Source organism: Podarcis melisellensis, assembly GCF_964234715.1.
Source record: "Podarcis melisellensis genome assembly, chromosome: 15".
NCBI lineage: Eukaryota > Metazoa > Chordata > Lepidosauria > Squamata > Lacertidae > Podarcis > Podarcis melisellensis.
In genome coordinates, this window is record NC_138532.1 from 27,449,828 (window position 1) to 27,462,395 (window position 12,568).

Consider the following 12,568-nt stretch of genomic DNA (forward strand, 5'->3'; position numbering starts at 1 on the left):
TATTGTGCTTTGCTTTACCACACTTCACAGGTGCTGTCCCTTGCAAGGGCGCAGGTGTAGCTGTAGGCAGCCTGGCCCCCTGCTACCACCAGTGCCCCTCTTCCGGCCATAAGAATAGAGCTTGCTAGGACTGGAGATGGGTTTTTCCACTCCCACCTCTGCAGCCAGGGGGTGCTGGCTTAATAGACTACAGTATAGTGTGCCTTTTATATGAACTGGGAAGCAAAAATTTAAAAAGTGTGGCTTGCTTTATTGCGATACTTGCTTTATTGCAGTGGTCTGGAATTGAACCTGCAATATCTTCGAGGTATGCTTCAACACAGTTCTAATTTATAAACACTGGTTTGGGGTGTAAAGCGGAGGGAAAAACAACCTCAGCGAAAGCAGCATTTAAAGGCTTTTCATTATTTTTCTCACAACAAGGGTGATAAAAAGCAACTACAGCCTGTCCTACTTATCAATAATTGCAACAGATTTAGCAAAAAGGGAGAGCGTCTGTATGTACACACTGAACGCATTAACACAGCATGGCTTCAGCCTGGAGGATAGGACCAGCGCTGCTTTGCTTCAGTGAATGGAGCCCTTCTGAGCATTATTACATCCTCAAACCTCTATAACAGCTGCCTCCCCCCCCCCCCCCATTTTCATCAGACAGACCGAGGAAGGCAGAAGCTAAAATAAAGAATTTAACGTAAGAAATAACTAAATAATGTATATATGGCTGACCTGTGAAGATGCTGGGGCTGTTGGGCTTGATTCTGTGACCTGGATATGCTGCACTTGGATGGCATGCTGGGCGTATGTCTGAGTGTCCTGCAACTGCCCGACGTCCACTGTGGAATGTTGAGACTGGTGGGGTGAGGTAGCCTGGGAGGAAAGAAACATAAAAGCACAACTCCGTCCTGTAAATGTTTGGTGTCCTATTGTGTTCTAATTTGTTGGAAGCCGCCCAGAGTGGCTGGGGTAACCCAGCCAGATGAGTGGCATCATGGTCATCATCATATATGATGGGGCTGTGGCTGCATTTAGTTCAGAATTGCTACTCCTTTTACTCTAGGGTCTGGATTCACATGTTATTGGGGCTGGGGCACAACTATAGCTTCCCTGTAGCTTTATCCCACACTGGTCTGGTAATGTAAGAACACAGAAACTATTTGAAAGATGCAGGAGTGAACAATACAGTGGTACCTCAGGTTAAGAACTTAATTTGTTCTGGAGGTCCGTTCTTAACCTGAAACTGTTCTTAACCTGAATTTTATCAGGTTACCTGGTACCACTTTAGCTAATGGGGCCTCCTGCTGCTGCCGCACGATTTCTGTTCTCATCCTGAAGCAAAGTTCTTAACTCAAGGTACTACTTCTGGGTTAGCAGAGTCTGTAACCTGAAGCGTCTGTAACCAGAGGTACAACTGCACATTGAGGATTAGGGTTTCTTCTGCATAAGTCTATTGGCCCACCATGGCAGGTAGCCAAAAAGAATGAAATAAAAGCCTCCCAGATGGTAATATTTAGTCTTGTTTCCCAAAAGTAGTCAGCAAGATGGGAAGGAACTACAGCGTAATGGCAGAGCACACCCTTTGCCTGCAGATGGGCTGAGGTCTAATCCCTGGCATCTCTGGTTAGAAGGGTGTAATACTGCATAGCAGGACTGGGAAACTTCTGCTCGAGACATTGGAGGGATGTTACCAAGCAGAGCGGACAGCACTGGGATACATGGCTTGCTTCAGTATAACCCAGGTTGACAAGCCACTGAGTATCTCACAAACAGCCCCCAAAATTGTAGTGCCTGGGGCTGAAAATCCAAATGATGGCAAAATTAAACTAAATAACAATTTGCTGACCTTGAGAGTAATTCCTAAACCAGCCACCTAAGCAGGCCACATTGCCCTGCCTAATGCTAGGGCTGCCCTTACTGTCCTCTTGTGATTCTCATGTGCTTTCTCATTCATCTGTTATGGGAACAGTGTGCAATCTTGTCTTGAGGCAGCAGCAACCACACTGCTACCATAATGTAACTAATGTCAGGCCTAATGCCTTGGACATAGTGCCTCTAGAGGCTAACATGATACGAATATATCAAGTAATAATGAGCCATCACTGGTCTAGCAGGACAGGGTTGCTGATTAATAAACAATTTTTAAAAAAAATCAAACTCTCCACTTAAAGCTAAACTAGAAATTTACCACCAACAGGAGGTAATTATCTTGATTTGTTCATGTATCTGAAAATGCTTTTAACATTTTGATTAGGTGTAGAATCTTACACCAGGGAAACAGAAAACATTTCTAGAATATTACTTGCTAAACAAAGCCTAATTAATTTTAGCCATTTAATGAAAAATAACCACAAAGGAAATGCAAGACTGCAATAAGATGGACTCAATCAATGTTCAGATTGATTCAACAACAGCACTGTTTAGCCAGTTATCAGCGGCAACTAAAATTATAGTGCTGAAAAGATTGTTTGCTCTGCATTTTCAAATCTATACATCTCATGCCTTTTGCAGCCTACCTGAAAGGCTGACAAGTAATTATAATTTATTTCATAGTTCACTCTCCCATTAACCATGCAAGGTGATTTCTCCCCTGCCTAATAGTCACTGAGTATTTTGTTTTTACATTGTCAATTCCATCCCTCCAAAGCAGAGGCCAAACTTTACCTCCTAACGTGCACTATGCCCAGTGCTCACTGCCACCATTAATCTAATCTGATCGGTCTCCCACCCTTTTGCCAAGGAGCTTGTGCATGGCATTTTCCTTGCATTTTAAAAAAAATCTTCACTAGAAGCCTGTTAGGCCGAGAGAGAGTGATAGGTTCAAGTACACTTGGGGAGTTTCATGACTGAGCAAATATTTGAATCCAGATCTCCCTGGCCCAAGTCCAATACGGTATCCATTACACCCAACTGGTGGGCAATTCATGCATCTTCCCCAACCCTCTGGTGGACCTTTCTTCCCTAGTTCATCTTCAGGTGATGGTCAGTTTTCTCAAGAGTGCCTCTGAGACAGAGGCACAGTAGAGGCGTCCATGACACTGAGAAAGACAAAAGCAAACCAGACAGAACACTCACCGGAGCCACTTGCACAACCTGTAGTATGTGTTGAGGCTGCTGCAAGCCGGGGATGTACTGGATTCGCTGGAAATCGCCCTGCGGAGTTCTGTAGTCGGTGGTCAGTGTCTGCGACAGTTCTGTCATGGCTTGGGTCAGTAAATCTGTTGTCTGAAGAAGGGGAAGATAGGCAGAGGGATAGACAGGTGAACACTTGGCAACCTGGTAATTATTTCATTGCACAGGACATAACTAACAGAAACCTATAACTGAATAGTTAAAAGAAAACCTTACACACAGCTTCCTTCTACCCCAATGGTGAGGCCTAGGCTATGCGAATGACAGTGTGCCACAAACATCTCCAGGTGTCTTCTGCAAAAGACCCTAAGCCACATTCTGTGGGGCATGGGTGAGGAACCTCAGGCCTGTGGGTCAAATGCGGCCCTCCAGGACTTTGTCTAAATCAGTGGTTCCCAGCCTTTTTTGGCCATGCCCCACCTAAGCATCTCTAAAATCATGATGTCCTCCCCCCCCCATGACATATAATTCTTATTCAAAAAGTGAATTCCTATTCATGTGGAGGAAGGGTAAAAGGCTATTAACTGTTAATAACTCATTCTCGAATTGACCCCCTTAAAAATCAAATTGCCCCCCTGTGGGGGGATGCCCCACATTGGGAACCACAGATCTAAAGCCTTTACACTCTCCACAGGCCACCCCCTTACAGTCCCAGCTTCTCGCACTCTTAAGACATTTGCTTGTCTGGATGGAAAACAGAGAGGGGTGTGTGGGTAGAAACAAGCTTACTGTACAAAGGTTAATTTTACATCTGTTGCTCTGCCTGCTTTCGCACCTGGTCCTGCCCTCCACTAGCATGTGGCACTCAGAAGGCTGCCCAGAAGAGAATGCGAGTAAAGTTCCATCTGCAGGGCAATGGTTTCCAAATTTCCTGCTCTCAAGGAACCACTTTTCACATTCATCAGTCTGCTAAGAAACATCTGATGTGGGAGAGCCTAATTCATACTTTGTGGGAGACTGGATTACTGTATCACACTCCAGGCAGCCTTTAGAGTTCTCAGAAAACCCAACATGGGACTTGTGCACTCCCCTGCTCCCCCTTCTTCATGCATGAGAGGAGGCTGAAAGCTTCAACTTTCATTTTTGAAGTAACTATGGTTTCCCATTATGTCAGACTCAGGGAACTGTGGTTTGTTCTGACTGTGCTTAATTAAAGCAAACCAGGATGTCACACTGTGATATGATACCTTGGTTTGTTTTAACTAGTCACAAGGAACCAAGGTTTGTCATTTGGTCGGAACTGGGCCATAATCTTCTGGAATTTCCCAATGGTTCCATGATAGCTCTACTTCTTTACATAATTTTGTTATGTACCTTCAAATACTTACCACAACGGTCTCCCCAGCAGTGCTGTCAGAAGTTAATACTGCAGGGGTAGCACTGATTACAGCTGTTGTCAACGGCACATGTATTGTGTTAGTTGGAATCTGAGCAAACTCAGGGTGTTTCTTGCGAATGTGTTGCACCATCTTGGTCTGTGGAGAGGTGGAAAGTAGATAGGGACAGGATAGTTTGATGGTGATGATAATGAATTAAATTCCTATACCACCTTCAAATCAGTACTGACCACCAAGTGGTCATTTTGCACAAGTGGCTTGGCTAGTAGCACAAAACCACAGCCTTTCATTGTTTTTTATTTATGGGATTTATGGGATTTATAAACCCGCTCTTCGCCAGATGGTACCTGGGTGGCATACAACTGAAAATTATTAGCTATTCAGCACTGTGAATAAAAAGCTATGGCACCTCGGTACAAGGCCAGTCTCTATAATCTAGCCATTAAACCATTCCTGAAAAGGAACAATACGGCTGCAGCGCAACCTACTAATTGCAGGTGCATCATTGCATAGAACAGCTATGTGTGTGACAACTCTTCCTTAGTGCCTGGATGCGTGACTTGCTCTGGAAGGATGCAAATGGGATGCTCTTAAGAGGTGCCTATCTAAGGAGGGCACTTGTATAGCAAGCTAATGCCTAAGCAGGATCCTTAGTAGTAAAAGCACTAGTTAGTGAGGTGAGCATCACAATCGCGGTGCAAAACCAAGGAAGTATCTGATCTGAGAGTCATGACTACCAATCCCCTAGTCTAGTCCGCTATTTAATGAATGAGGTACATTTAGGCATCTCTAGTGCTTGATAACATGTGATACGAGAATAGACATACTGCATCTATACATTAAAACCTGTTATTGCTGAAAACACCCACGAGCAGGACACACATTTGGATGGAGTGATAGTCCCACAGTACCTTACTGCTGTACTGCTTGGAACAGTGAGGACAGCAAACTGGCGGCGTTGCTATTGTGCCTGTCAGCTGGGTGTGTGTGCTTAGCATGGGATCTGGCTCTCCTGGGCCTGCTGGACGTAGCTTTCGGATGCTCGGAGGGAGCTCAGCACCTGGGTGGTTTTTCAGGATGTGGGCTTTGCGTTTGCTGGCGCTCTTGTAAACCTGTGGGATGAAGACTTGGACCGTGAATAAATAACGCTCTGCTGAAAGCAGGCATCTATCTCCAACCACACAATATGCAATCCTCTGTAATAAACATTCTCAGCAGCTGAGTGCTGTAGATGCATGGTTTTCTTATATGCATACAACTCACATATGCAGGTTTTGATTGTTAACTGTGTTACAGAGCTATAAAGCCCAGGGATGGGAAACCTGTGGAGGCTCTCCAGATGTTGCTGGACGACAACTCCCACCATTCCTGACCATTGGCCGTGCTGGCTGGGGCTGATGGGAGCTGAAGTCCAGCAACATCCAAGGGCCACAGGTGTCCCATCACTGAGCCTTTCGTCTGGCGTTCTGCATCACTATGCAAGATCACACATTTCTATGCCATATTAATGAATATAGAACAACTACCACATCAGCATGAAAAAGTCAGTTAGCAAGCACTTGAAATCTAGTGTTCAAGCCCTGCTCAGGGAAGTTTTTAATATTGTATTGTGTTTTGATTTGGCTGGGGTAACCCAGTCAGATGGGCAGCATATAGATTACCATAATCATCAACCTACCCATTTACTATTCTTTCACCATCCAGATTCTAAATACAACAGTTAAATGACATTTTGATAAATCTCTAGTATGCACTGATGCAGACTTTAGTTCTAGGATCCTACACAATATTTACTGATACAAACTTTATGGAGTACCTTACAGAACAGAGCTTAGGTCCATGACTGGTATTCTGAGCTTATTTGAATCCAGTTCAGTTTTAGGAAATACTATGCTAGGTAAATACTTTCTCCTTAGTTCTCTCAGTTTTCCTGATTGTGCTCCCCTGCCCGACACTAGGTCAATCTTTCTGATTAACATGGATCGACTTTGACAAACATAGGCATTCAGTGTGAAACTATAGCTCATTCAAATCCTACAAATTTCAAGTGGGAAAATGACTTGTTGCTTGTTAAGAGTGAGACCCTTCTACACCACCTAACAGCACAATACAATAAACCTCCCAATTTGTAAAGCACCTTGGAACCTCTTCTATGGAAATGTTCTATTTAGATCCCTGGAAGTAGTCTGTGAGCTCAGACCCAAACTTCTCTTCTTCAAGTGCTTTCCATTTAATTTATTAGAGTGGCAGAGATATTTTTTGGTCCTCTCCTCAACAGGAAAAGAAATGAATCAGAAAAGGGGGAAACTGCAAGATCTGTTACAGTTTTACACATGGCATATGATTCAATGCACGCACCAAGGGATAGGTGGGTTCATTTCATACCTTATCACAGTACTGACAGAAATAATCTCTGTTGGGCTTGATGATGGGCAATGTTAGCTCTGGCACCTCCTCTATTTTCATGTCTGGATGTCTCTTTGATAAATGATTCACCTAAGATGAAAAAGCAGCGGAATAAAAAATACGTTACAGCAAACAGCTAAACAGCTGGCTCATGTGGCCGTGAGGAACAGGAACGCCTGTGCTTCAAGCCACTGAAATGTTGAGAACAAGTGTGGCCAGAGGGTCAGACTAGACCAAGGAGTCCCAGGTTCAAAACCCCACTTGGGTCATGAAGCTCACTGTGTGACTTGGCCCAAGCACCTCCCAGCTTAATCTACTGTTATAAAGATAAAATGTGTGTGTGTAGAACAATGCACATCACTGTTAAGCTTTCTGGAGGGAAGGCAGAGCAACAATGACATGAATAAATACATTTGGCTCAGTGCTACAGACCTATTCAGAAGTGCTAGATCAGTGTTTCCCAAACTTGGGTCTCCAGCTGTTTTCACCACTGGTCTTGCTAGCTAGGGATGATGGGAGTTGTAGTCCAAAAACAGCTGAAGACCCAAGTTTGGGAAATACTGTACCAAATCTATCTGTTGTTTAAGATGGTTAGCCTTCATTTGCAGATAATATCAGCAATGAAACCAAGCTATCAAGCAGCCATTTAATAGACCTATTTTTATATCAGCAGGTTATGGAAATGCAAACAAAATGGCACTAGAAGATATGTGCCATGGTGAATGATCATGTTTTATTTTTTGCAGTCTTAAATTGTAAAACTGGAAGTCCCTGGTTTAAATCTCACCTCCCTCGCGAGAAAGCCTGAAGCCAAGCAGCCCTCTCTCATCTTCAGTCTCCCTCCTGACCTGATTTCCAAGGCTCTTGTAAAGATCATTGTGATTATGCATGTGAATCACTGTTAACTCCTTGGAAGGAACTGTATAAAAGCTAAGTGTTATTATCGCTAGTATGGGGACTGGAAAATGCTGAAAGCCTAGTCTGATTTACTAAAGTGCCTAAGAAAGATGTCATGTGCCGCAGGGCCAACTCACACCACCAAACAGGAGCATTGTGAATAGAACGAGTGAATCAGTATGCTTAGCACATGCCCAAGCAGCTGTGTGATTTTTTTTCCAACATGTGCTCAGCTTGTAACTCATCCTGCACTGTGCCACTGCAAAGCGTCTGAAAGCAAATGGATGCTGGCACAGTAAGTTGTACGAGCTGAGCTGTCAGAGGTGGGCACTTGCTGATGCAGCCATAGATCTGCTTCAGGCACCTACCAAAGCCACACAAGCCAGATTCACACTGCTCCAGCTTGTCCACACAGGTGTAATGTAATGTCTACACGCTGCTCTGCCATATCAAATCCACTGAGTTAGGGAAACACAAGTTCCCTGGCAGCATTTCCAAATAATTCCAAACTGGCTAATAAGCTAAGCACGTGCTGGCAAAATTTACAGGGCCATAGAACGGTATCAGCCTGTCCAGAGAGGGCAAACACTTTTCCTGGACTTGTGGCAGCTGCTATATTTTTCTCTGCAAACTGTGGGGGGCTCATGTCACTCACTTGCTGCTACTACTAATAGTAGCTTTACAGACCACTGCATGCTGAATTTGCTGCCTGGTATTCGTGCAAAGAGGCCCCAGATTTGACAACCACTCTGACGAATGGGGAGAGTGTAGCACCTGAATCTGGGAGACCAGATCCTACTCAGCTGAATGGATAAGTCTTTGAGCAGCCACCCACCGTTTCACAGGATAACATAGCATAGAATCACACATGCGAAACTGAGAGTACTTCCAGACAGTTGCTATTTTCAGCAAATTTAGATTGCGCAATGAAAGGTGATCTGGTGCTGTAGCGCAACAAAGCCATTTCCCCAAAAGATCAGACTTTTCGTGATAAGGGAAGTGGCAGGAAAATGCATTGGAAAGCATGGAATAAAAGCACTTGCTTGGGCACATCATCTAAGCGCCACACAAACAAATCAGAATGAATGCTTGTTAAATAGCTGGTGTTGCCTAAGGTCCCTGAAAACAAATCAAGATGGTTGCTCAATAAAAAGGTTATTTGGAAGTGCCCTGAGTTCCTTGGAGGATAGGAATGTGATAAATGATATGGACAAGACTGAAGAACTGAAAGAACAAAAGAACTTTCACTGACGGTGCAACGGTGAAGAGTGAGTTGTGTCTGCACCATTGTGTTCCCTGCTCTAAATTTGCATGTGTATCTTAAGAAATAACACAAGCTCACAGAGGTTTCTTGCCTAGTGAAACCAATTCCCAATAGTCAGAGATTGACTGGCTAAGACAGGCTTCCTCAAACTTGGCCCTCCAGATGTTTTGAAACTACAATTCTCATCATCCCTGACCACTGGTTCTGCTAGTTAGGGATCATGGGAGTTGTAGGCCAAAAACATCTGGAGGGCAGAGTTTGAGGAAGCCTGGGCTAAGATCTCAAGGGAAGCTGGGGCATAGTATTACAGAATTGTAGTGTTGGAAGGGACCCTAACCATCATCTAGTCCAGGCTTCCTCAAACTTGGCCCTCCAGATGTTTTTGGCCTACAACTCCCATGATCCCTAACTAGCAGAACCAGTGGTCAGGGATGATGGGAATTGTAGTCAAAACATCTGGAAGGCCAAGTTTGAGGAAGCCTGATCTAGTCCATCCCCCTAGAATGCAGGAACATGCACCTGGTCCCATACAAGGTTCAAACCTGCAGCCATGCTCTAACCCAGTGGTTTTCAACCAGTGTGCCGTGGCACCTTGGGGTGCTTTGAATGCTGGTCAGGGGTGTCATGGGCAACACTGGCCTCTGTCTCTCTTTCCTTCTCTCCCTCCTCTGATGCCCTTTCACATCTCTGCCTTCCAAAGGCTTGTGCAGCTGTTTGTTGCAGCAGCCCTGGCTACAAACTCTACAGGCAAATGGTGCCTCTGGGGCTGGCCAGGGGGTGCTGATTGCCAGAAGCCGAGGCAGCCTCAGAGTAAGCAAGCAAGTGGGCAAGAAAGCCCAGCCAGCCAGTCCACCAGCCCTTGCTGTTGGGAATAGACATACAAGTCCCAGGCCCCCATGGGGCAGTGTGGGGAGGTACCTCTCTTTGATGCTGGGGGTGCAGCTCAAGAGACCAGGGGTGGAAGCAGCGGATGCACAGAGGACTCCCAGGGAGAGGGAAGAGGAGAGGAGACTGGGGGAACATTCCCCAAGGTGTGAGAGGCTGCTAGCTCTGCAGGGAAGGGGTGACATAACTGGGCTCCTGAGCCCCACAGGGGTGGCTGCAGAAAGAATGCAGTTGACCAAGGGAACCGTGGACTGAAAAAGTTTGAAAACCTCTGCTCTAACCAACCGAGCTATCCATGCAGCCCTTCCAGCATCTTCACACTAACCAGCATTCCTCGCCTCCGGAACCCCATCATGCACAGGCGGCACTTGAACATGAAGCTCTCGTAGTCTGTGGAGGCTATCCGGGGCTTGAATGTTTTGGAGCGGCTAATTCGGTCGGCTTTCTTTGCTTCTCTTTCCGGATTGTGCATTCTCTGCATGTGCTCCCGAAGTTTGTCCTTTCTCTGAGAGGTGAGGGGTGGAAAAGGAAAATCACAATAATCAGATGGGGAAAATACTTACGCTTCCGAGTTACCTTCACGTTACTGTAAGACGACAGAATGCTGGGCAAATCACAGGGTCAAAAAATAAGGTCAGCAAAGCAGAGAAAGCACTTTGGCATTTGAGGTAAGGTTTTCTAATGCAGAAAATGGAAAACCTTTCCAGGAGTCACTGAAGTTGTTTGTTAACAGCACTGCTCACAACGAAAGAGAAAGAATTCTTCACCACTGTGGTCCTACCAGCATTTAGGCCCATTACAATAGGTCAACCTGACGCATCATGTACATTAAATTAATATTTTTCTTCCATGTTACTTGTGTGGCTGAGCACTAGTAAGTGCAAACTGAGATTCTTACTGTTCTTACACAGCTCTATCAAGGTATCCCCTTCATAGATCACTGCCTTGTCATGGCGAAGGGGCTTGAATAACTCCAAGAAGCTATGAGCTATGTCGTGCAGGGCCACCCAAGACGGACAGGTCATAGCCAAGAGTTTAGACTAAATCTGATCCACCTGGAGAAGGAACTGGCAAATCACTCCAGTATTTTGCCAAGAAAACTCCATGGACATAAAAAAGGAGAAGCTTTGAGAAGTAAGTGAGAGTTTCCAAGGCATGCTCTGGTTCATGGGGTCACAGAGAGTTGAACACGACTAAGATGACTAAATAAATCAAGGTATAGCGTGCTTTGCAGAGTGCCACAAGCTGAAAAGACACATTCCAGGCCCAGGGAATTTACAATTTAATATTGATAACAAATGGAAACATTCCAGATTTCAGTTCACTGCCAGCAGGCCTAATTTCACACCAGAAAATCTCATCCTGGGTTGTAAATAGCCACTTACCCAGTCACTTGTGGCATTTAAGAAAAACCTCCAAGTTACCGGGCAGAAAAGATTTACAAAACTTGGTTCTTTTTCTTTCCTAGCATAGGCACGCGATGGCACGCGAGCATATAAAAATTTGTGTGGTATAGTGATTGCTACAGATTTGTTTGGAAGGCTGGTCTGATCTCATAAGCAGAAATTGTAACAGAAATATTACGTGGACTTGTGTACTACACTGGAATAAAAAGGAAGGCATTTCTGACTCATTAGTTTGCAATATATTTCTAAGGTGACTTTTCATGAGCCACTTGCTCACAAGTTGCTGAGGTAAAGCACTACCCACATGCTTGCATATGTGCACATTGCAAAAAAATGTTCAGTGTGGGTTGGTGTGTGCCAAATTCAGCATGACTCTGTGTGCTGGCAGATTATGTCCGTTTGTGAAAAATCAGTTCTGGCGAAGAGAGAGAGAAAGCTGTCGCTCTGTCCCTGCCTGTAACAGCACATGCCAAACCTGTTGACCACATTACCTTGAACTGCTTGCCACACGTAGAGCACAGGAAGTCTTTGCGGTCCGAGTGCCGCAGCATGTGGAGTCGCAACTTGTCAGGGCGGCAGAAAGCCTTGTCGCATTCAGTGCACTGGTAAATCTTTTCTGAATGGAAGCTGCGTACATGTTTCTTCACCTGCGAGAGATTATCAGTGGGGAAAACCAAAACGTTATCTCTCAAACATAACAACAAATGGACCAACAGGCAATTCCACTTAGTGGCACTAGTGGGAGACTCTACTGCTGTTATTGCTCAAGTTTCTTCATTTGCCAAGTATCCATCTGCACATAGTACTGTAAAAGAAACCTTGAACCATTCAAGAAAACACAACGCTAATTGATTTCTTTGCAATCCAGTTCTAAAGAATTCTAAGCATCCAAGAGACAAAGAAGGACAACTGTGAAGAGCTCTTTGGCCTTTTCCAGCAAAACACTGTATCTTTAAGTGGCAGGGTAGGGGTTGCTCACAGCACCCACAGGGAAGGGAAAGGAGCAAGGGGAATGGATATTCACCTGTTTATTTGGGAAACAATGTGACCTTGCTCAGAATAGTTTTTGACAGCATCCAAAGTGTTGTGTCTGCCTCTGTAAGCAGAACAGCATCCAATAAAAGGAAAGAATTTTACCAAACCAGCATCTTGGAATTATCATAATTAACAGAATGGTCCCCAGATGAACTTTATCTAGCTGTCAGTAGCCCCAGCACATTTTAATCCAGATGTGTAAAAAAGGTGCT

The 12,568-nt window shown here is 44.8% G+C and overlaps 1 protein-coding gene across 5 annotated transcripts in view; it reads right to left on the reverse strand.

Moving 5' to 3' along the window:
* PRDM10 (PR/SET domain 10) overlaps positions 1-12,568 on the reverse strand; it is a 76,817-nt gene that overhangs the window by 3,471 nt on the left and 60,778 nt on the right. For all 5 annotated transcript variants that reach the window (XM_081889751.1, XM_081889750.1, XM_081889752.1 and 2 more), the window contains 7 exons: positions 11,813-11,968; positions 10,241-10,420; positions 6,849-6,959; positions 5,375-5,575; positions 4,455-4,601; positions 3,070-3,219; positions 727-867 (listed from right to left, as the gene is read on the reverse strand). In XM_081889751.1, the coding sequence (XP_081745877.1) occupies positions 727-867; positions 3,070-3,219; positions 4,455-4,601; positions 5,375-5,575; positions 6,849-6,959; positions 10,241-10,420; positions 11,813-11,968 (1,086 nt within the window). The remainder of the gene's footprint in view (positions 1-726; positions 868-3,069; positions 3,220-4,454; positions 4,602-5,374; positions 5,576-6,848; positions 6,960-10,240; positions 10,421-11,812; positions 11,969-12,568) is intronic.